Consider the following 23,424-nt stretch of genomic DNA (forward strand, 5'->3'; position numbering starts at 1 on the left):
GGGTGGTAAATGGGCCCGTTGTCGGCCAGCGCTTCGTCCTGTCATCGGTGCAAGCAAATGGTGCTCGAAAATGTGGAGGACCTTCTATTTTCGGGGCACCAAGGTTTCGCGCGTATCAAACTGCGCTGCCAGGAGCCTGACCTCAGGCGTACCGGGTGCCGAGATTCCAAGCGCTAGTGATAGCTGCTAGCCGACTCTCGCTGTTGAGCAACAGTGCGAGCCTACTTCTGAGCTCAAGTACCGGCCATGATAATGAGCGCACCGCCCTCTGCGGATGGAAACAACAATCAGTCCGAATCGGCGCGTTAAGCAGAGGATCGGAGCACTGGCAGCAGATTCGAAGACTCCGGTGTTTCGAGTCACAAGTCACATCGTAGGTTGCGCCAAGACGTGTCACCGCGGATGTAAACCGTGCAACGTCGCTCTGTGGCGCAACTAATCGCTCGAAATCCAACAGGGGTGGCTGACATGTGAAAGCGGCCGTTGCCAAGCCAAGGCCCCTCTCCCGCCGCAAAACAAAGCTACATATACAAGGATCTCAATCGCACCTCCAACAACTTGAGCGTAAGCCGCTAAGCTAGCATCAGAATCACACGTTGGTTTAGTGCAGTCAAGTTGGTAGCAAGCAAACCCAACAGTGGGATTTTCCTCATAACGAGCAAATACCCCCAATGATTCACAATTACCCTCCTAACGAGGATATTCTGAGTACTGTTACCTTTCTTCACGCCCCAAAAGTGGCGTTTTCTTTTGCATGTTTTGTCGCGAGTTCGAGTCCTGCTTGTAACTCTTCTGCTGCCACCACTTTTTTGAGCGGCTGGTGGTGGGCAGTTAACGCGTGAGCGCATTCTTGTTTTGATTCATTCATTTGTGGCTGTTATCCTGTCACTTCACATTCAATAGGCATGCTACCTATCACCACTGCGCAAGTAGCAGTCAAAGGGCGCAGAGTTCGAAAAACGGAATAAATTTTCTTTTTGCTGGCGCCTGCATCTAATAGCATGGCTGGGACACCCACACTGCTACTCTTGAGGTCTCCAGAGGGTCAAGAGCCATATGAACCTACTCACAACCAAGTCGATTTTCGATGTCCGTTCTAGATGTTGCCAGCTGTGACGGAATGTCCCAGACCCTTTCGTGAACAAACAATGTCTCGACCTATAACCGCTCATGAGTTTCGCTGATGTGCACTCCGGCCCCATCCTTCTCTTCAAAGGTCGGACATCAACTGCTCTGACGGCAGCAATGACGCCACCGAAGCAGAAGAAGGAGAAGAAGAAGAAGAAGAAGAAGAAGAAGAAGAAGAAGAAGAAGAAGAAGAAGAAGAAGAAGAAGAAGAAGAAGAAGAAGAAGAATACAACCGCATGGATGCACAGATCCACAACGAGAAACATCAACACCCCATCCGTCCAGATCCTGGCCCCTGAAGCTTCAAGATCCATTTCCCAAGGTCCACGCTTGAGGCTTGCACCTCGTAGTGACACCCTGAGACGCCAGAGAATCCTCAGCGCCATAGAGTCACCCCGGAAGCAGAACCTCCTCTCCGAAGAACGACGCATTCCCCTTGCACAGACGTTCGCCGACGACAGTCTTCTATCCTGTCTCACCGCCATCGAAAATGTCAATCGTCGACCCATCGCGGGCTGGCAGCCAGGCCTGGCATTACTCTTAGCTTTAGAACGGTACCAGCTGGCATTAGACGGCGACCTTGACACTGCATCGGCTCTATTGGATGATGAAGGCGACGTGAGTGACGCATACTGGCCACGGTCCGATGTCCAAATCATTAGACCGCTTCACGCCACCATGTCGCGTCGCATGGCCAAGTCTTCTGAGCTGACCAAGGAGCTGAAGAGCCCCTCGTCCGTGACACACCACTTCACATTGCGCGTAGTGCCCATTCAGTCGATCCGCACACCTGAATCTAGGACGATGCTTCACTTCCTTCTCCCCTTCACGCATCTGACTTGGTGCATCTTCATCTACGTCTGGTTCATGAGACTCTCGTGGGCTTTGAGCCGCAACGCAGCCAAAAGATTTCTCATGCGGCAGAGGAAGAAGGTTAACAAGAAGAGGACGATCCAGTTGAAGAAGAGGCGGGCTGAAAAGGCGGAGAGGACGCGGCTGTGGGATGACTAGGCGCACACGCGGAGGAAGTGAGGGAATAGGGAGGGAGGAAGGAAGGGAGGAAGGGAGGAAGATATGTCTCTCATGCTTGAACGCTTCATTGGTATCATGTCTTACACCTCTTCCCTGAGTCTAGCGACCAGTCCGCCGCAGTCTACCACCGGCGCCAATCCCGCCGTCATTGCCAACCTGCTGCATCTCCGGGCGCTCGAACGCCCCATCATTCGGCCGTGTCGGTCTGCCACCAATAAGTGCCACAGGAGCAGGCGTATCACCCGTAGCCTCGCCTGCTTCACGCACCTCCTTCTTGCTCAGACCCAGAGTATTTGCATACTCGCCAAACTGCAGCATAATCTGCTTGAGACTTGTCTTCAGGATCTCCAGCAGCTCCTGCACCTCCGCTACTTGTCGATCCTGCTCGGTGAAGCCAAGGTCCGTCCAATTCGGCTTGAGAGTACGTGTGTAAGTCTCGATGTTCTTGATCGTGGTGGTGAAGGTGCGGATAATCCTGGGGATGTCCTTCTGCACTTGACCGTAATCATCCTCCGACAGACTCTTCACGCCCAGCTCGGTGAGGGACTTCACGGCGAAGACGATGTTGGCTTTGTTCGAGGTAGGTGAGCCGAAGACAACCTTCTTGACTTGACGCGCAAAGGTGTTCTTGAAGGCCTCGCCGATTGGTGATCGGAGCACCTTAGCGAAGAAGCCATTTGCTTCTTCTTGCATGTGGCTACGAGACAGACGCTGTTGGGTCTCCTTTGGGATAAGCTGATCCGCGCCGTATTCGATGTACTTCAGCGCGGTGGGTGTGATGGGGTTCTGGGTGTTTGCCGACTGGCCGACGCTCCTCGCAAAGTTGCCGAATGTCTGTACAAGATCTGGTGCCTTCTTTGCGAAGACGTCGCCATCACCGGCTACTTCGCGATCTGCTATCTTCGGGAGACCTCTCTTTTCTGGTTTGGGCGTTCCAAGATCATCTTCAGTCAATCGCTGCAGGGGTTGCTCCTCTCTCACCACCGGCTTCTGCTCTGGTACGGTCGCCGCCTGAATACGCGCAGTGATCGCTTCCACTTCCTTCAGGGCAATGTCGCAGATCTGCGACCACGTGCTGCCGTCCTTTCTTGCAACTTCGGTGTAGATTGTCTTCCGCCTGTCGTCGTATTTGGTGGCAATGAGATATAGCTCCCAGAAGGCGAAAGTCTTGTTCAGCTCCCGCTTTGTCTTCAAGCCATTCAACAAGCTGCTGTTCGGGTCTTTGCTCTTGCGCAGCACGACACCTCTGGCATCCTTGACCCCACTGGTCAGAGGCGCATCTTTCAGAATCGGTGCTTGAGCGACAAAGACGCTGAAAATGGTGTTCGAGATCTCCCACAGGATCGATAGTGCCAGTGGTGCTGTCAATGTCTGGCGGAATAGAGCCCAAATGTGTAGGTCGGAAATGCCTGGTGGTGGTGCAGAGCTCGGTAGCTGGAACCAGGTTCGTGCCATACTGTAGAAGAAGGACCAGAGAGGCCGCCTCAGGACCAGGAAGTATATGAAGAGATGTGCGATGACGGTGATAATGGTGATGTTGACAGCACCGTGCACGATCGGGCCCAGCTTGTCAGCCAATGTTCGCACCACCGCTGGTAGTCTCGCGACAGCCTCTGGTGAGAGGATCCTTGTCAAGGCATTCTTCTTCGCCTCTTCCTCTTTCTCCCGCTCTTCTCGTGGAGTCGCGGGTATCTTGACACAATCGTAGTCCTTCACCAAGTGCAGTCCGGCTTGCAACACTCCTAGCACAATGAAGAGGCTCCTCAAGAAGATGGGATTCTCGTTCAGCCTCGGTCGCTCATACGACTCGTAAGGTAGCACCAAGCCCAGCTCCGCGCTGTCACCTCTCGTCCAGACATAGAACTCCCCAAACAACCAGCCTGAAAGAGCATACCATCCGACTGTGTGCAGTGACTTGCCCAGTCTCCTCCACACCAGATCATACGCTGTCTCTGCAACGCTGCTCGTGATGCGCTCGCCAATGTGCATGTTTGCGACCCGTACAACCAGAATGGAGAGACATGTTATGAGAAGAAGTGATGCGCGAGCTCCAGCTGGACCGAGCGGAAACCATGCTGTTACTATGGTGCCGCGGAAGCTTGTGATGATTATGCCGAAGACATAGCAGACAGCGAGCAGTATGCCCACTGCTTTTATGAAGCGCCGGTGCAGTGCGGGGGTCAAGAACTCCTTGTAGAATCGAGTTCGTTCTGTGGGAGTTGCTCCAGTCGCAGCAGCTCCCGGCGCGAGAATGGTTTGCTGCAGAGTTGTCGTTTGCGTCGCCATGTTTGCGTGGTATTGTCGCGGCATGGTGTATCGCAAGGAGCGTAGACAAGAAGAGGAACTGATCTTCCCAAACTTGTTTCTGGTTGCTGGGAGACGAAAGCGCCGCGCTTTCACGTGTCATGCTTACATAAGGCCGCCAACGTCATGCGCTGCGCCTGCCACCAACGGGCACTCACTCTACACCAACGGCATCACCCATACAACACCATAGCCATGTCTTTTCACGATTCGAGCAACCTAGAATCGCAGCCCACAACATGGCGGCGCCAGGATGACCCAGAATATGCCGATGACCCAGAGTTCCAGCGCCATACGACCCAACTCAGCGACAAGCTCTTCTCCCTCACCTCCAGCATCTCGAAACTCTCCTCCCAGATCGCACTACTAGGCACGCGCCGCGAAACAGACCGTGTGCGTGAGCGAGTACAAGACCTACTCACAGAGACGGGTGAGGCATCTCCATCTCGGCAGCAGTTGCGAAGACACCGGCAGGCTAACGCGCTTCACTTCAGGTGACGGCTTCAAAGAGATCGGCGAAGGCCTCAAGAAAGTCCAACAATGGCACGATCTAGGACCATCACAGAAATACACAGCTGGGAAGCTAGGCACAGAATTCCGCGCGAGCTTGACAGAGTTCCAAAACCTCCAGCGACAAGCCCTCGATAAGCAACGAGCGTCCGCGGCAGCAGGCCGCGCAGCATTGGACGATGAGGCAAGACCGTCGGAAGGCGGCTCGGCACAACAGCAACAGCAGCAATTACAACAGCACGAGCAGTTGAGGCTAGCAGATCAGAGCGAAGTGGACTTTCAAGAGAGCCTCATCATCGAGCGGGAGAGCGAGATAAGGAACATCGAGAGTTCGGTCAGCGAGTTGAACGAGCTGTTCCGGGATGTGGCGACCATGGTGCATGATCAGGGACAGTCACTGGATATCATCGAAACGAATGTAACGCAGACGAGAGACGATACGAGAAATGCGGATCAGCAGCTGAGGACTGCGAGCAGGCATCAGAAGAGCGCGAGGGGCAAGGCTTGTTGTTTGCTGATTATCTTGGCCATCGTGTTGGCCGTGGTGATCTTGGCTGTTGTGCTGGGTTGAATGCGTTTTCACTGGCTTTCATGCTGGTCGGCAAAGGGGCGCGTCTGATAGATATGCTGCGTCTGAGGCACTGATGCGCGTCTGTGGCTCAAAAGCCATGGCTAATGCTTCGAGCAGGTGGGATGATGGCGCAGCATGCGCATGGTATGATAAGGTGTACATTGATTGAGGCGTTATAGCGTAATGTGGATATGGCTTACCAGACACAGCTCACGATGCGAGCATCTACAGTGCGACCAAAGTCATGTCTGCGGATGCTACAGACCATCGCCCCCCTTTGCCCTCATACGCAACTACGACCAGCTGTGGCATCGTCTTTCCTCATTGCGCTGCAAAAATCACAAGCCCGTCGGAGACAGCTGTGGTCACTCTGCGATGATCGGATGCCATGGAAAAATGGCGGTGAGCACACCACAAGGTCTGAGCCTTAGTTCGCACTCACTCAGTCTGAAACGCTGCAGGAGTTACATGCTGTCATGGGCGCCTGTCTCTTCTTATTGAGCTTTTCGCTATTGTCACAGTGACAACAATAGCACCAACGACCATTCGTCATCATGTTATCAGACTGCCACCCTTTCATCACATCAGACAACAACCAGCACCATGAGAGCAGCGACAGCACTGAAAATGAGTCCAAGGCAGTAGCACGGTATGCTGGTATCTCACATTCGAATAGAACCCTGTGACTGACCACTTACAGTGAGCTACTCAGGAATGAGACCGACATTTTCGACGTCGGACCACCTTCCGTGATGGAAGACATCTTCGAAGATATCCTTGCTGGTAGCGACCAGCCATATCCAACACTTACACCTCCACCATCACGACCAATACCATCCACCACCAAATACCACGACGACAGTCAAAGTGAGAGCGCCAGCGACTCCGGAGGTGACTCAGACAGCTCCATCGATGCTCCACAAATTCGCCGCAAAGACTCGATCATGGCTCCGGAGCAAGTGAGTGAGAAACTTGACAAGAAGGGCGAGCAAGACGCAGAAGATCAGGAAGAGACTGCTGCACAGCGGGTTTTCGGGACTTACGAGTTGCTGGAGAACATCCTACTCAATTTCACCACCTCCACGTTCAAAGAGGAGTGCGGCATTCGTGAAAACCTCAACGGCTTGAAGACCGTCCTCTTGGCACAAGGAGTCAACAAGACCTTTGAGCACGTCATCAAGCGCTCCACCAAGCTGCAAGAAAAGCTGTTCTTCAAATACAAAGCCGACAACCGCGCCTATTCCGATCCTTTTGCATGCAACCCTTTCCTCACGCACCCGGCGTCCGAACTGGACTTCAAGGAATTCTTGGAGGAATGGGGCCTCAGTGGAGGAATTGTGGTCATGTCCGTCCGTGAGACATCCAGGGTGGAGCTGCTCTCCCTGCCGACATCCTACAGTGGCTGTCTCAAGCCTGGTGCACAGAGGCCCAGCTATGAGAGCTGGAGGCGTATGCTAGTGCTTCAGGGCGAACCGCTGGACGTGCAACTACGAATCGAGTCCCACGCGCCCTTGAGCTGCGCCTGGCGTTGTGGTCCGCTCGTGGCTGGGAGCAAGACGACGATGGGAGAGATTTGGGATAAGATCTGTGCGAATCGGGAGTGGACTTTGCAGTGAGACACACCAGGATGAAGGGGGGTGCGATATCAGTCAGAAGCGGGCGATCTTAAAGACGTCGCGGAAGAGGTTTAGGAGAAGCTTGACATGATGATAGAGCTTTAAGGTCGAGGAAATGTCTTGCTACATTATCAGAGACGAAGAACATGAGATCGACGGTTTGGAAAGCATGTAACATAGATACCACACGATCACAACATGATCAAAGCGATATTCAAGATCTGAATATCAAACTTTCGGGCGTTCGACCATTTCATCCCTCGCTGGAAGTCTGTAGTCCCTCTACTACCGGCGACTTGGTCCATTGTGCTTGAGATCTCCCGTACTGCCACCACTTTCACTCACTCTTGCCGGGGTACTTGGTCCACGATGCTTGCATAGTTGGTTTTTGGCGGACAAGCAATCTGTTCCCAGGTTGGGCACTCTCTCAAAGTCGACGAAGCTGAAGAGACCGTGCATGGCAGAGTCCGCCGACAATCCTTGAAACATTCACCCAAACATGTGCTTTGGCGGGAAGTGCCGCCCCGAATGAACAATCAAGTCATCCCACTTCATCACTCGACCGGACTTGTTTCACCATTCATCATCTACACTCATCAACACGCGACTTACGCATCACAAATATGGTACAGCACCTTGCCGCGGCTACCGCCATCACGGCCGCTGCTACTACGGATGAACCATCGGCCGCCGAGGAAGTCTTCAACATCACCGAGCTCTTCGAGTTCATCTTCGAAAGAGTCGAGTTCCATGACTTGATCCGATCCCGTCGAGTCTCACAAACCTTCCTCCTCCACATCAAGAAGTCAGCTCCCCTCCAGCGACGGTTGTCGTGGCTGCAAATCGAGCCACCATCGAGGGTATGTACCATTCACGCCATCGCAAAGGACCTTCAACTAATCTCTCTATAGACTCTATACACCTTCCTCAACTTTCAACTTTGTTTTCCCCACTACAAGTCCCACGGCCCCTTCAGCATGGGCCACTCAGGACCAACCTACTCTCGGAGCGGACAAGACGAACTACTCTACCTTCACTTCCACAACCGAGATCCCACCTCTCCGGAGTCTGGCCGCCTGCAGATCACGCCAGACCCTGACGCATCCTGGCGAAGCCACAGAATCGCTGACAACGACGTGCGAATCTGCATCACATACGACGACGATGTGAGCACATACGGCCATGAGCTCCTGAAGGCGGGATCCACGCTCGGAGATGTGTACGACTGGCTATGCAAGAAGCAGGAATTGACCTGGCAGGCTATCGAAGAGGAGTTGAGTGGTGGGTGGGCGCTCATCTCGCTGAATCCCAGATCGCGCGAAGCTAGGGCGCTCACTGATGGTGGACAACGATTAGTAGAGGCATAGGGTAGGAACTACCAAGCATAATTGGTAGTAGTGCTCATACGAGCGCAGCAAAATGCACTGCCCGGTCAGTGTATCCGTACGATGGGCACGCGAAGGGTGGGTTCACACAGTAGGCAATGCTCAAATTCGGGTATCATAACTTCTCTATCACAATGAGCGCTTCCATCCAATCTACAACCATCAAGTCTGAGCACAACATCTTTCCTGCAAGACACCATGCGAAGCAACTTCGTAGCCTACAGCATCATACTCCTCCTCCGACTGGACACTCTCTCCCCTGGCGTCGCAATCGGAGCCGCAGCAGGTACAACAAGCACCTCAGCCTGCTTAGGCACAGAAGAGTGCCGCCTGCTACCCTTCCTGCCAGAAGTGCTCGTGGAAGAAGTCGTCGTGCTAGTATCCGTCGCAGGACTCGATGAGTCCTTGAAGTCATATATGTCCAGCTCTTCAAGCTTCTTGGCAGTAGCTTCCACGTCCGGGCTGTCTTTCGTGGCTTCGGGGCTAGTTCTTCTCGACGTCTTCGTGGTCTGGGCTGCGTCCACATTCGGTCCGAAAGGCTGTGATTCTCTGCGATCGAGCTGCTCTCGTCTATTTCGACTCGTTGCCGTCACAGAGGAAAGGACAGAGGCAGACTGTGAAGGCCTGTTGGTGCTGATGCGTTCTTCCTTAGCGTCTGTGGCCGGCACAAGGTGATCGTTCGTGCTCTTCTCGCGAAGTGGACTTGCTGGCTCAGTGCTACCATTTGCTGTGGGTATCGTCTTCCACGCTGCGTCGTCATCCTCTGGTTCGGTCTTGATGAGAATCTCGGATGTGCTCAGGGGACCGGAGGAAGACCTATGCGACAAGCTCATAACACGTCTTGGGTCCTGCAGTCCGCTGATTGCATCCACCATTTCCTTGCCGGGACGTCTCATCTTGGCCGCCAAGCTTGGTTCTTTGTAGCTCAAGGCCGGCCTGGCTCGTCTTGATGGTCGTGGACCACCTTCAGTCGTGTTGATGGCGGAGCTCAGATTTTCTGGAGGGGGTGTATCGCGCGCACCCTCTTTTGCAGAAGCCTCGGAAGTTGGCGAGAAGAGGTCATGTGCAGCCGGTGTATCAGTCATAAGTTGCTCTGCTGTCGAGGCTTCGGGAGGGGGAAGCTCAATGGTGGCCGGTACGTCGTCCTGTGGAGATGGTAGAGGTATGGATGATACCCTTCTACCGCGAGCGGGAGGTCGTTCAGCGCTGGATGAGTCTTTACTGCTTTTCAGCTTGGGAGGCGCGACTTTCTTCAGATCATCCCTCAAAGGCTTGCCGGCGCGGACTTCTGCTTTTCGTGGCGACATGTTCACACTCTTCTCACCCAACACTCTTCTCGTCGGTTTGGCAATTTCGACCAATGTCTCCTCGACCGGCTTATCCTCCTTTGATGGCGCCTTTTCTTCGTCTGATGATGGCTGCACAGCGGACGCTCGCCGGCTGAAGGTGAAGTCATCACTACTTGGTGGCTTGAATGGCTTATCTGTCTCTCGATCACCCAGCTTCCGCTTTGCACCTGTTCTGAGCATAGTAGTCGCAGCATCGGTGCCTTCCTTGACTGGGGACTGAGCGAGTATCGAGTGTCGCCTGATCTCGATCTTTGATGTGCTTTTTCGTTTCCGTCTGGTTTCTAGATTGATAGAGGGCAGCAGCTCTTCTTGCTCGTCAACAGTCCTCGGATCCTGAAGTGGTGATCGTGCAACATCTTCTTGCGAGTTTGTCTCCTGGCTGCTTCCGAATTCGAAATGTGCAACTGGAGGCGGACCAAGATCAGGACTGCCGGTTGATGCACTCTGGTCGCTCAACCTGATGGATCGAATCTCCTCTGGATCCAACGTCCGTCGTGGAAAGTGCTTGTCCTCGACTATGGTCGGCATGACCGCATCCTGCATCAGCTCTGCCAGAGGCTGTCTCTCGCGATATTGCCTCTGGCTGGGACTGAGTATTCTCTCTTTCTGCACAACCGGCCTCTCATCCTCCTCCTCAGCACCGAAGCCCTCGACAAGTCCCGACAGCTCGGCAAGCTTCATCTGTAAATCACTCTTCATCCTCCGCATCGCCTCACTCCCAGCCTGCCTCCGCGCACTGTGTACCTCATTCTGCAAGCTGAGCACCTGTTCTCTTAGATCTAAGTTGTCGCCCAACAGTTTCGACACCTCCAATTCCAAGCTCCGTATGCGCAAAGACTGCGACGAGTTGTTCTTGGCGAGCTCGCGGTTCTGTCGGATGAATCTGCGTTTCACTTCCTCAATGTCAGCGGGCGGTCGTTCCTTGCTCGGTCTCGATTTCGTGCGCATGTCTTTGCGAATTGCTTGTAGACATGCAGTGTGATTGCGCGTCAGCATTGTGGAGGTGTTGGACTTACGAGCGTCAAGAGATTCTGTCCCAGTGGCGGCAGTGCCAGTCACAGTCGCATTGTTTGGTGCAGGAGCGACAGGCGGCTCGTTCAGGCGCGCCATGCATGTGCTGGATCTCGAAGGCAATACTGGTGGGATGCGATGCTGTCTATGTTGTGTGTGATATGCTGTCGATGTGTATGCAAGCTGGAGGTCGTGATATTCGTTAGCGATGGCCGTCGTCGTCGTTGCTGGATATCCAAGTCCCAGTCCCGGCAACTTTGGGAGAATCGCTTTGTTTACACGCTCGGGCCTCCGCGCAACAGCCGGCAATCCTTGTCAAAACGCGCCAAGGTCGAAGGGCCCCACCATCGACGCGACTTGCATGTGCTGCATCGGACATCCTCATCATCCATCACGAACGTCGGTCAGAGGTCGCAAAGACACAAGATGTCGTACAACAGCCACCCCAAGTCACGGCAGACCATCTTGCCCTCGCAGATGGTCAGAGATGGCGCGACAGCAAGCATTCGTCCAGGGTCAGGTCTGGGTCAAAGCAACAACCACCAATCTGCTCTGCAAGCACGAGTGAACGAGAAGAGATTGGAGCTGGAGTCACTGAAGCAGCTACGAGACTTGTCCGCTGGTCTCGCTGGGCAGATGCAACAGCTGGAGGAGAAGCTCATCACATTGAGTGACGGCACCGAGGCAGTCGCCGCTGTGATGGGCAACTGGAACACTGTACTAAGGGCGGTGTACATGGCAAGTCAAGCTATCCCGAAGCCGAAGGCAGAGGGAGACATAGCTGGCGACAAGAAGGAAGACGCATTGCCGCAGACTCTCGTTCGAATCCCGATTCAGCAGGCCCAAGCTGTGCAGCGCGAGCAAGCAGAGAGGGAGGCCAATGCTGGTTGAAAGATGCCACCTACGATGGAACAACAACACCGCCACCACGACCCGTGTCGTCTCGCGGGAGCAGCATTATCGCCGTCCTAGATTCCTTACCTAAATCACGCATATCTCACTTCCGCCGTCACTACACTGCACCACCTAGAGACCGCAAGCCGCGTTCGAACGCCTATCGGGAGGAGCTGATACCGATGCGCTTGGAGTTACTGAAGAAGCATGGGACTCTGCAGAGCTTCCGGCGCTGCGAAACAGAGTGTGAACAATCACGGCAGTCATATGAAGTGTAGAAACTTTGCGAAGGTGGACCAGAGTGGGTGGGAAGTTTGACCATTGTGAGTGCGGGCATCGCCGTGTCGCAAGAAGCTCCTTGTCTTACTATTTGCCAGGAACGTGGAGTGAGAAGAATGATGTGCCATCCAGCAGTGAGGGAGCAGGATGTATCAATGACCCGGAATGTGCGAGCGTGCAGTTCCACCTTCAAGCAGCCACGATCCCCTACATCAGCCTTACGGACCTTTCACTTCGATCTCTCAATGTCCATCGGAATGCAGCCGCCGTAGTATTGCTGTATGGCTTGAGCTATTTGACATTCGTGCTGCCATCGGCGATGTATGCAGTGGAGTTCACACTCTGATCACACCGGTCGGTGTGCTTTGGCTGCATTGTACACTACAGATTCAGCAGCCCATAAACACGAACATGACATCCGAATTCTCCATCTACCCAGCTATGCCGAAAGAAGTGCTGTTTGACCGAGACGGAAGGCCACGCTCACGAAGCTTTCCTCCTGCAAGCTATCACACATGGTCGGGCATAACCACGATGCGCTATCAGATCGCCGCAAATGCCGAATGGATACTGTCCCGCAAGTGTTGCAAAAATTTGCTCCGACGCTGTCACTAAATAATGTTTATTGGTGTTGAGGACCGCCGTGGTGTATATGCAAGCCACTCGGGCGTTGGCGCTGACACTGGCGTGAGAAAGCTTCTTCGGAGAGTGTTCTAGCGGGATTTGCCTGGTGGGCGGGTGGAAAGACTGGGTACGATAGGGAACAGCAGGTTGAGATGTGCCTGCAGAGTAGACTCACTCAATATTGCAGACGATCCATATCGGCTGGATAAAGTGTTGTGTTGTCTCAGTCAAAGAAGATAGGATAGATCAGATCCTCCACATTCTGACCTCACCTCACTCCGCAAAGTTCCGAAACTCAAATATCATCGTGGCCGAAGCTACTGACTGTGACTTCCCCCGCCTTGCCTCACCAGCCACGTGCACCAATGCATACAGGATCCCGTTGAGCAGACTTCAAAAGCCACGTACCCAAGAACATCCATGGCGACGCGTGTAAGTGCTCCTTGACCCATTGCGCCTCTGTTAAAGTTGTTCTATGCAGGTCGACCTTCCACGCATGATCTATCAGTGGCGCCAAGGTCGCCTCTGCAAGCCATCGTCACAGGGTCTGTGCCCTGCCGGAAGGAATACATGTAGCCACGGTAGCTAGGCACATGATGTGTTTAGCGCAATCGAGCTGGCGAGGGTTGTAAGGAGCAGCTGTCCAAACGGGCAGGGATGCCGTTCATTTACGCTGTTCTTGGTAGGGCGATTCGAACAACTCGAGAGGATGCCAGGCACGCGCTGCCCAGATTCAAGAACAAAATGGACTTATCAGCGGCACATGGAGCTTCATGTTGAAATATGTTCCGGGGACTCAGGCCGCTGAAGAGGAAAGAGGAGGACCTACCGATGCATGGGTCTGCAGAGTCTGTGGGAGATGTCCTCTATGATATCCTCGTTTTCGCCAGCCAGCATGACAGGATCGATAGCAGAGGCTAGGCTCCTGCTTCGTGCCTGAGCCGGTCAATCTTCATTCTGCCGGAGCCCAGCGTGCCCCGGTCCTTTGGTCGTTCGTGGACACCTCAAGTGGCCAGGCTATCCACTACAAGGCCTCTCGATGACCATAGCCTTTCTCTTCGAGACGCCAGTTGTCCGGAGGCAGGTGGCTTCGTCAGCTATGATCTCGCTGGCCTCCACGACTGAGCTGATACGAGGTTTACCCTTGACGACAGAGAAGCTTCTAGAATCGTGCGCGAACCGAAGAGCTTGGAAAGGCTGCGATCGTGGGAGCAGAAAACACGGTGTGCGGCGAGAGTCTGGATGGTCGAGCGGCGAGTGCTAGATGATTATACAAGGACGCTGCTCCACAGCTCCAGAGGAGGAGGCCGATGATAAGTAGTGACTGTAATGAGTAGTGGTCCATGGGCAGCTGGACGGGCGTAAGTGACCTTACGTCTTCGTGGCAGTCGATGGAAGACACATGTCGGTTTGGTCGCGGAGGCGGGTATAGTGCCGCCGACATTGCTGCTTCTGTGCGATCGTACTTGCGTGCGGTGAAGTTTGGGCTGCACAGGCGGAATCGGTCCATAAACATCTTGTTGATATTGTGCCTTGGCTTTGGCCCGAACGTGATTGGTGCTCGGAGTATGCTTGCCATGTTGCTTTCGCGTGCAGATGATGATCAATAAGATCAGCAACGTGTGATCAAGCATGCATCTTGGAGTACTTTCTGCTGCGCTGCTGCTGCTAAACGAAACCCTGCTGGAGCGGTCTGGAACCTTTCACATTGAGGGTGCCGTCCAAGCCGCTGTGCCACACGCATATCGTCCATGTGTTGGGGCTCAGCTGGATATATGTACGGCTACGCACTGCCATACCGTGTTCGGAAATGTGGCAGAAATTCTGACGTCCCTTATGCAACATGCAGTTTCCGACGATTTTCAACGGCGAGGCGAAGAGAGTCTCGACAGCAAGAAGCCACATCCATGGACTGAATGGTGTCGTGCACCTGTCATCTGGAAGCCCTTGGCTGAGGGTGGGATGATGTAGTCGTGCCTTGGAGGTCGAACCTTAATCTGACAATACAGTCGGCCATTGGAACATCGTGATTCGGCGCTGAGCGAGTCTGGCGCCTCGCCAGGTGCTGATGAAAGTACTCTTGGATACTTTCTGCTATATGGACGCCCAGTCGGAGTTGACGTGTTCATCTGGCGTCAAACCTCCTTGCTGCAGAACCTGATGATACATGTATGCAAGCTGTGCCGAACGTCATTTCTCCAAGATGACCCCTCTTTCTTCGGGGAGGAAAGGCTTGATTCGGCCTTGTGAGCTTCGGCAGAGACGTGACTTCGTAAGGCTGGAAGTACAAGCCCCAAGCGCGACGTTGTTGCAGTAGCGCAGGATGCACACGTTGGCCAAAGGACCGGACTGGAGCCAGAAGGCCCTACGACACGTTCGACCTGCAGCGAGCGAGCACGCGTGTGCGAATATGCGAGATGCCAACCCGAAGCGTGAGTGCTCATGACACGGCTGGTGATGGGCTTACGCATGCTGTTGACTTTGAACATTGGTCCGAGCCCGAGCGTGGAGAGACGGAATCAAGGATCCTGCTAGTAAGTCTGCAAGGGCAGCTAAAGATCCTGGTGAGCCTCGTGATCAGGGTCCTTTCACGAAGGTTGTAGATGGCCCTACAAGCAACGAGCATGTCGCTCGACAAATGATGGTCGAGTATGAATATCTGTGGGGACCTGCTTCTTGTAAGCAGTGACAGTGGTATCCGGATGTTGGCTATCCGACTGAGGTCTCGTCCGTTCTGTTGGATGAGTCATGCTGTCGGATGAACGTTGTCTGCCTGCCAACTCGCTTTCGGAAGAGGACAACATAGCGTTGAACGTTGCTCTTCGACCTCACGTCCCGATCGGGCCGTGGCCAAGAGCGAAGTGAGCAGCATGCTTGGCATCTAGATCGCATCCGACAAGGAGATTGGAAGACTGCAACTACTCGACCAGCGTCTCGCTGAACTGCATGCGCCCGCCGACATTAATCTAGCTTGGTGGGCTGCAGTTTTTTCTTCTACCGTCACGCTGATGCGCTCCAGTCAAGCTTTCAATGTTTGCGACGCTGTCTCGTGTCCTCGCAGCCGAGGCCTGCTGTTTTGCTGTGGCTTGTGCGGCTATGGCTGCCACAACGGTGACACAACCAGGTCGTCGGTACATGTAGGGCAAAGGTGCTGGCTCCGTCATCGTCGGAAGTGTACGACCGATGATCTTCAGGTTCACAACGGACTCGTTGCCTGGATGCAAGGCCAGCGGGCGGTACGGCGATAAGCTCGCGACTGGTCTCGCTGTGGCACGGTGGGCAGCTTGGGTTATGCAAGACACGAAGTCGGCTTTAGTGACGCCAAGGTCGTTCTTTCTCATCGTGTCGCAAGATCGCCACAGCATCCTCCGCAAGGACAATGGCTATCCGAGTCCGTGCCGTGTCAGCCGAGTTTTAAGCTCATTATCAGGGTCCTGCTGTGGATTCACGGACCTTCCGTCTGCAGACAGAATCCACCCGCTCTAAATGCTATCCTGCCAGGCCCACGCCAGGACCCGTTCAGGCCTTGCGACTGGTCGCCAAGCTCATCCTAATGGCCCACAAGGCACTGAAGCCACTTGAGCCTCCTGGGGCCGTCGATCCTTGTGCCATGCCAGCCTTGGCTGGACTCCATGCAGGCCGGCGAGGTCTGTGGCAGATACAATAGAAGGAACATGCATGGCGCAGTCCGGCACTGCATGCACAACTTCACCCACATGGCCTTGGCCTATCCGTGCCTGACACCTACCTGCTATGCCGCCGAACTTTCCAGCATTGTAAGCCACGGTTGTCTAGTTACTCGGTCCTTTTCTCTTAACCTTCTTCATACCACCATGCAACACACACTGATCGACGGCACTGTGTAACTTCCAATGCCTCCACGACCTATACGACCCAAGAACGAGCCAAGCACGCCTGATGGAGTCGATCGTAACGGTGAGGCGAAAGGTGGAAAGCGAAGAGCAGTCTCATCAGCCTGCATACCTTGTCGAAAACGCAAGAGCAAGGTAAGTACAGTGGTTCGCTGCGCAAAGTTTGTAATGTATTGCTGACATCTTACAGTGCGACGGGCAGCTGCCATCATGCTCGACTTGCATCGCGGTGTACCAGACAGAATGTAGCTACGATGCGGATAGCGACCACCGAAGGAAGGGCGCCCTGAAGCGAGACATTCAGTCACTGCAACAACAAAATGATGCTCTGGATGTCATCGTGGCTTCACTGCGAAGTCTGCCCGAGCAGGAATCGATAGCATTGCTGCACAGCCTACGGGGGGATTCCGATCCAGATGCGCTTGCAGAGTCTCTTCGAAGTAATGTTAGACTACCTCACAGCTTTGCACCACAGACGTTAGAAGCGGACTTTGCTCAACAGGTGACGACGCCCACCAGTACCACGTTTGAAAGACCGAACTTTCCTCCCCCGACATCACGAGAGGACTCTGGAGACAGCACGACATTCTCGATACGCAGTGCAATAACGCCAGTGGACGACTCTACTACGTGGTTCCGAACACCTCAGGACGCAGAATTCGTTGAGCACTTGTTGAGCCTCTACCACTGCTGGGTCCACCCGTTCTATTGCTTCATCTCGTGGGACCTGTTCTCACAAGACATGAGACGTGGAAGGACGGACTTCTGCAATGCGATGCTGGTCAACGCTGTATTATCCTTTGCATGTCACTACTCAGATCGATCCATGGCGAGACTCGACCCCAACGATCCAGGGACTGCCGGAGACCAGTTCTACGCTGAGGCCAAACGCCTTCTTGACCGGAATGACAAGTCTTCGTTGCCAACAGTCCAAGCTCTCGGGATCATGAGTCTCCGTGAGACTTCTGCAGGGCGAGATAGCAGTGGGTACCAACTGGCGGGAAGGTGCGTTCGCATGGCGCTCGAATTGGGTTTGCATCTGTCGGTGATCAGGAATGGTCTACGATCCAGTGAGGCGGAGGTGAGGAAGGTGACATTTTGGGCGGTATTTAACCTGGAAACGTAAGTCGACCTGAAAGCTGACATACGAGGATCTGGCTCTAAATAATTGTAGGTTATGCGCAGTTGGCTTCGGCCGACTATCACAGCTTCCACGCTCTGCCGCAGATATCGAAACTCCGTCAGCGAACGCACGATCAGAAACACAGACTTGGCGACCTTACGAGGATGTCAATGTATCGAACAGCCCGAGTGCCGAACAGCCAGCACGAGCAATGTCGTTCAAAGACCAGCTCAGCAAACTATCCGAATTAGCCAGCGACATGGTCAATACCTTTTACGCACCTCGAGAACGATTTACCAGCCGCCGACTCGCCATCACGTACGCCCACTACCAGAATTGGCACCAGAACCTGCCCGACCATTTTCGCCTGGAAAACACATCCTTACCGCATGTGCTGGTGTTACACATGTACTACTATGGATGCGTACTGCAGTAAGTATACGCCCGACAGTGCTTCACGAAATGGCTTGTATGCTGACCCGAAAAGTCTCTTCCGTCCTTACATCAAGCTGGACCTCCGAGCAGCGAATCTTTATCCACGCGACACCTGCACATATTGTGCAAACGAAATATCGGCACTCATGAATGCATTGCGGGCAATGTATGGACTGAGGCGAATTTCACTAGCGGTCGTCAGCTTAGTATTGTCGGCCAGTACGATACACCTCCTCAACTTGCCTTCCGAAGAGGCAGCAGCACATCTCAGCCAGGGCTTACACGATCTCGAAGCAATGTCTGTAAACCACCGCTTCGCGGCTAGAGCAGTCGATATTGTCCACTCCCTGTCGAGTAAGTGGAACATTGCACTGCCTGAAGGTGCGGCTGCGGTCTCCGTATATCGGCTTGGATTGCAGAGGGACTTAGCATCTCCGCCACCATCCACTTTCTTCGCAGCCTCGATTCCACGCAAGCAATCTTCAGAGGGCCAAACACGCTCCGGAGATTCTGGACACAAGGAGTCGCCGTTCCCTCCCCCGAGTGCCACCTCCCACCCGCCACGACATCAGCAGCAACAGCAGCAGGCGAACCAAATTGGAATGTTCTATACCGACCCCACCACCCCTTTGGACCCAACCCAAGCACAAACGGCTTTCTGGACTCCATTTCCGACCCAGGTCATGCCCATGCCTCATCACGATCTAGGCTCGGCCACGATGGACTTTTCTGGAATTGAAGATCAACAGCATTGGCAGTTATACGGTGGCGTTTCAAATGCCCAACAGCAAGAATACCACGGGAGACCACAACCGGCTACGGGACGTGTTGATGAGAACATGACCGGCATGGGAAACTGGAACTGGAACGAATGACTAGGACCACAGTACGCAGAACAACACTATTAATTCTGGCACACAGGGCGAACGAAGGACTGTTTTACGGCGAAAAACGGAGGTTGCGCTTGGAAGCAACCAATGATGCATCCATTTGGTGCTCTCCTCCGCGGAGGGGCCCGCTTCACGATTTGCATGGACACGGGTGTTGTGAGCGAGCGATGTAGCATTTTTTCGCATTGGTTTTACGCGGTGATACCACACAATGCAACAGATTCACGTATCTTCGATGATCTTTTGCCAGGAGACGACGTTGAATGGTACCGAACGCCACAGCCACACCGAGGCGGTTCGCTCGGCACAATGTGCAAAATGTGCTGTTGGCGGTTGTGAACCTCCAAAGGTAAGCGTAGCGGAGTGGAGCTCTCTACCAACCCTTCTAGACTGCAAAGTAGCGTGCGATCCACGCTACCGCCACCCGACGTACAGTGCTTATTATACGACGACATAGGCGTTAGCGACGAGTATATGTTTGCGAGTTCGCCAACAGGCACAGTGCGGTAGGTCACGTGACCCTAAAACTTGAAAGTTGACCAATCAGAGCGGGCGCCAAGGCTAGTTGAGTGCTGGTATAGAGCTTCACTCCCTCGCTGACGCCTCACCTACGTACTCGCAAGCTCGTACTCCGGTGTGCCTAGCGCTCGGTCGCTACGCTTAATAAAAGACCTTGGCGGACTTGTGCAGTGTCATGATTGTCATGATTGTGACGATCGAGTGTTACATCTCCGGAGGTGACTGCGCTGCGTCTGGACTCGCTTGGAGTCTTGTTGTTCGCATTCGTGTTACAATACGTTGATGGTCTCCAAGGTCTTTAGCAGTGCTGACAGATCATGTCGCCGAAGTGGCAAGAAAATGTAGTCTAGCCAGACAATGGATTCGACTTGAGTCCCCGACGTGGGGTCGCAAGCGAGAGAAATCGACACCAGAGAGATTCCACATAGAAGAATCGTAATCAAGCTGCTCCATTGGCCTCCATCGCAACACTCGCTGTCTATCCGCTCATTCAGAACAGCTCCTACCCTCCCATCATCCAAAACGCCCAGTCAGCAGAGAACACCGGCGCTTCATCACGTCATTCGGCTGCTACATATTTGACTTCCTGAGCTCTCCTCCATAACAGCTACACACCAACCGCCAAAGTGTCTCAATCAGCTCCCCTCCGCCTCTTCACAACTGCCTCCTTGCGATCGAACTTCAGGACGGCTTCCAATCAGCGACTCAACACCTTCTCCCGCCACTTCTCCTCCAAATCCTCCATCATGGCGCCGATCCAGAAAGAATGCGACTACCTCGTCATTGGTGGCGGCTCGGGTGGTCTTGCCAGTGCACGAAGGGCTAGTGGCATGTATGGCGCAAAAGTCATTGCGGTGGAAAATAAGAGGTTGGGAGGCACTTGTGTGAATGTTGGATGTGTGCCGAAGAAGGTTACGTGGAATGCGGCGAATATTGCTGAGACGATCAAGGATGCTAAGGCGTATGGGTTCAGTGTTGAGCAGACGGCTGCTTTTGACTGGACTGGCTTCACGGAGAAGAGAGCTGCGTACATCAAGAGACTGAATGGCATCTATGAGAAGAACCTGAAAAATGACAAGGTGGAGTACCTGCACGGAACTGCTTCGTTCCAGGATCCTCACTCTGTGAGAGTTGAGCTGGATGATAAGAGCCATGTGGACATCAAGGCAAAGAAGATTTTGGTAGCTGTTGGTGGATTCCCGAACATCCCATCTACAGAAGGTGCCGACCTGGGTATCACTTCTGATGGCTTTTTCGAGATTAGCAAGCAGCCAAAGAAGGTGGCTGTCGTTGGTGCTGGATATATCGCAGTAGAGATGGCCGGCATGTTCCACGCACTCGGCACGGAGACCCATCTTTTCATCCGACAGGATAAGTTCTTGCGATCGTTCGACCCTATGATCCAGGATAAGGTCGTCGCCGAGTACGAGCGTCAAGGTATCCACCTTCACAAGCAGTCATCACAATCGAAGGTCGAGGATATTGGTGATGGATGGAAGAGACTGCACTACAAGGACCAAAACGGCGAGGGTACCATGGACATCGACTGCTTACTGTGGGCAATTGGCCGTTCTCCCGAACTGGCGAAGCTCAACTTCGACGTCACTGGCGTGAAGCTGAACGACAAGGGCCACATCACCGTAGACGACTACCAAAACACCAACATCGACCACATCTACGCCCTCGGCGACGTCTGCGACAAGGGCTTTGAGCTCACACCAGTCGCTATCGCCGCAGGCCGCAGACTCTCCGACCGCCTCTTCGGCGGCCAAAAAGACGCCAAGCTCGTCTACGAGAACATCCCCTCAGTCGTCTTCGCCCACCCAGAAGTTGGCAGCGTTGGTCTAACCGAGCCAGAGGCACGAGAGAAGTACGGCGATGACGTCAAAGTCTACGACACGAGCTTCACCGCAATGTACTACTCCATGATGGAGCAGGAAGACAAGGGCCCAACAGCCTACAAGCTGATCTGTGCGGGCAAAGACGAGAAAGTCGTGGGCCTACACATTCTTGGATCAGGATCTAGCGAAATCCTTCAAGGCTTCGGCGTTGCGCTCAAGATGGGCGCGACGAAGGCGGACTTTGATCGCTGTGTTGCTATCCACCCCACTTCGGCGGAGGAGCTTGTTACGTTGAAGTAGGGATGTATTTGTTGTTGTGTAGACGCCATTGCCATGATGCCTGCTAGTAGTTGGTGAACCCCGTATCCGAGAGAATGGGAGGGGCTGGATGCCAAGACAGTGATAGACCGTAGCCATGGGTGTATATCTTCTAGATTGCCTCGGAAGCCTTACGAGTTCAGTTCCGGGATATGATTCATCATTTTGTCGATAAAGCGGATGCACGCAATTTGATGTGCTGACAATTTGTTGACCATGGGTGAAGGCAGCTCCCTGTTATGTCTAGGTGACCACGTGAAGAACGGTCATCACGGGAAGATACCGACGTGAAGATGATCACTTTGAGATACAGCGGATTTGCGCAATCAGCAGTGCTGACAGATTGTTATCCTGGGTGCTTGCATCTCCCCGGTGTGAGTCTGGACAACCACGTGGTGGAGAGTTCCCAGGAGACGGGTACCTGAGTAGAACTATACCACGGACGTGACATGCGGATGTTGGAATCCGCACACCCTGAGGGAGATCGAGTGGAATCAACAATAAGTGTGTCAGATCTCTGGAACCGACCCGTTGGAGAGTTGCGGCTGGGCCGCAATGGGCCGTGCCAATCAATCCCCTGCAGGGGTTTCTTCAGCTTGTCTCTTTCACTTTGAGACTTCACCTCCAATTTCCACCTGAACGCCACGCACCACAATCCTCGGCTGAACGTCGCGCAAGCGCGATGCGTGATGCTCCTTTCTGATGGATCGCCACGTGGTCTGCCTTTGCTTAGACCCGCCCGCGCTACCGCGAGACAACAGGCGAAGATTCGCCTGATGGGACGATGCACAAGCAATCACACCGCACCTTGAACTCCGAATCACTCCTAGTCTCTTGGGCCTCGTGGGCTCCAATTTTGGGGGGCATTGGGACGCCATGAGCCAGGTTGAGACGTTTGAGCAAGGACTATGCGTCGCGGCAATGACAGCAGACTGGCCTGTGTGGGCGGAGTTTCTTGTTTATTCCAACCCGAATGACCGCATGACAGCAGGGCTGTTATATGAATTGCGCAAGACTAATTGTCAGGTGGAGTTCGCAGGCGTTCGCAACAGCAAGGTCTGCAAAGTCCTGAAGCGGCGTGTCACGAAGCCAGCTTTCGCCAAAACATCTTGATGGACGTTGGGCGTCTAGACGTCTGCGTACCTGGCGCATCATGCTATGACCGTTGGAGCGTTTCTTCACGCCCTGCGGTCGCTCCGGACAGGGTCAGTCGAGCCTCAACCGGTCCCGAAACCCATTCTGTGGTGCTAGCGCAGATTCATCTGGGCCAGGTCTCGCTAAATGATCAAACGAGCCTATCCGGTAACGGTTTGTACGCCACCAGGGCAACGACACAGCAGCACAGCTCGCCATGTTCTTGCGAAAGCCGTCACGCGTGTGTTCTTGCGACCAGGGAATTGTTCTATGGCAACGTTCTGGCGCCATCCTGGTACGCAAGCCCTGTACCGTGATCGGTAGTCTGGCCTTGGTCGTCTTGTGATAACTGCCCCGTCTGCTGGCCAGCATTGCGTTTAGGGAGTACAGAGGTTTATATCTTTCGTGTCCTTCCACTCCATTCTTGCACTCGATATACATCAACTACCACACTGACTCGCCATTGGCTTGATATCAAGATCATCACTACCTTTACACACTGACACTCGGGTTCGACATCTGCCACAATTTTGAACTTACCACTCCACACCCACCTCGAACAGTACTATTGATGGATCACCTCTGCCCT

At 53.8% G+C, this 23,424-nt stretch overlaps 9 protein-coding genes across 9 annotated transcripts; 7 read left to right on the forward strand and 2 right to left on the reverse strand.

The window, feature by feature from the left end:
* Window positions 1-1,245: 1,245 nt before the first annotated feature.
* On the forward strand, window positions 1,246-2,139 carry CLAFUR5_13673 (uncharacterized protein; the record flags this gene model as incomplete). Its single annotated transcript, XM_047912821.1, has 1 exon — window positions 1,246-2,139. One exon carries the CDS (start codon window positions 1,246-1,248, stop codon window positions 2,137-2,139), a length of 894 nt encoding a protein of 297 aa, XP_047768966.1.
* Window positions 2,140-2,259: 120 nt separating this feature from the next.
* CLAFUR5_13674 (Nucleoporin NDC1) lies at window positions 2,260-4,470 on the reverse strand (the record flags this gene model as incomplete). The annotated part of the gene is made up of 1 exon (XM_047912822.1): window positions 2,260-4,470. One exon carries the CDS (start codon window positions 4,468-4,470, stop codon window positions 2,260-2,262), a length of 2,211 nt encoding a protein of 736 aa, XP_047768982.1.
* A 189-nt stretch (window positions 4,471-4,659) lies between these two features.
* On the forward strand, window positions 4,660-5,545 carry CLAFUR5_13675 (Syntaxin pep12; the record flags this gene model as incomplete). Its single annotated transcript, XM_047912823.1, has 2 exons — window positions 4,660-4,894; window positions 4,959-5,545. 2 exons carry the CDS (start codon window positions 4,660-4,662, stop codon window positions 5,543-5,545), a joined length of 822 nt encoding a protein of 273 aa, XP_047768960.1.
* Window positions 5,546-6,099: 554 nt separating this feature from the next.
* CLAFUR5_13676 (uncharacterized protein) lies at window positions 6,100-7,161 on the forward strand (the record flags this gene model as incomplete). Its single annotated transcript, XM_047912824.1, has 2 exons — window positions 6,100-6,194; window positions 6,246-7,161. The coding sequence occupies 2 exons, from the start codon at window positions 6,100-6,102 to the stop codon at window positions 7,159-7,161; spliced, it is 1,011 nt and encodes a 336-aa protein (XP_047768963.1).
* Window positions 7,162-7,784: 623 nt separating this feature from the next.
* CLAFUR5_13677 (uncharacterized protein) lies at window positions 7,785-8,528 on the forward strand (the record flags this gene model as incomplete). Its single annotated transcript, XM_047912825.1, has 2 exons — window positions 7,785-8,021; window positions 8,073-8,528. The coding sequence occupies 2 exons, from the start codon at window positions 7,785-7,787 to the stop codon at window positions 8,526-8,528; spliced, it is 693 nt and encodes a 230-aa protein (XP_047768962.1).
* Window positions 8,529-8,764: 236 nt separating this feature from the next.
* On the reverse strand, window positions 8,765-11,005 carry CLAFUR5_13678 (Shugoshin; the record flags this gene model as incomplete). Its single annotated transcript, XM_047912826.1, has 2 exons — window positions 8,765-10,788; window positions 10,912-11,005. 2 exons carry the CDS (start codon window positions 11,003-11,005, stop codon window positions 8,765-8,767), a joined length of 2,118 nt encoding a protein of 705 aa, XP_047768969.1.
* A 327-nt stretch (window positions 11,006-11,332) lies between these two features.
* On the forward strand, window positions 11,333-11,797 carry CLAFUR5_13679 (DASH complex subunit DAD2; the record flags this gene model as incomplete). The annotated part of the gene is made up of 1 exon (XM_047912827.1): window positions 11,333-11,797. The coding sequence occupies one exon, from the start codon at window positions 11,333-11,335 to the stop codon at window positions 11,795-11,797; it is 465 nt and encodes a 154-aa protein (XP_047768968.1).
* Window positions 11,798-16,575: 4,778 nt separating this feature from the next.
* CLAFUR5_13680 (Nitrogen assimilation transcription factor nit-4) lies at window positions 16,576-19,008 on the forward strand (the record flags this gene model as incomplete). Its single annotated transcript, XM_047912828.1, has 4 exons — window positions 16,576-16,710; window positions 16,766-17,697; window positions 17,750-18,130; window positions 18,186-19,008. The coding sequence occupies 4 exons, from the start codon at window positions 16,576-16,578 to the stop codon at window positions 19,006-19,008; spliced, it is 2,271 nt and encodes a 756-aa protein (XP_047768570.1).
* Window positions 19,009-20,288: 1,280 nt separating this feature from the next.
* CLAFUR5_13681 (Glutathione reductase) lies at window positions 20,289-21,683 on the forward strand (the record flags this gene model as incomplete). The annotated part of the gene is made up of 1 exon (XM_047912829.1): window positions 20,289-21,683. One exon carries the CDS (start codon window positions 20,289-20,291, stop codon window positions 21,681-21,683), a length of 1,395 nt encoding a protein of 464 aa, XP_047768571.1.
* Window positions 21,684-23,424: the final 1,741 nt, after the last annotated feature.

The sequence above is a fragment of the Fulvia fulva genome, chromosome 12 (assembly GCF_020509005.1).
Source record: "Fulvia fulva chromosome 12, complete sequence".
NCBI classification, from domain to species: Eukaryota; Fungi; Ascomycota; class Dothideomycetes; order Mycosphaerellales; family Mycosphaerellaceae; genus Fulvia; species Fulvia fulva.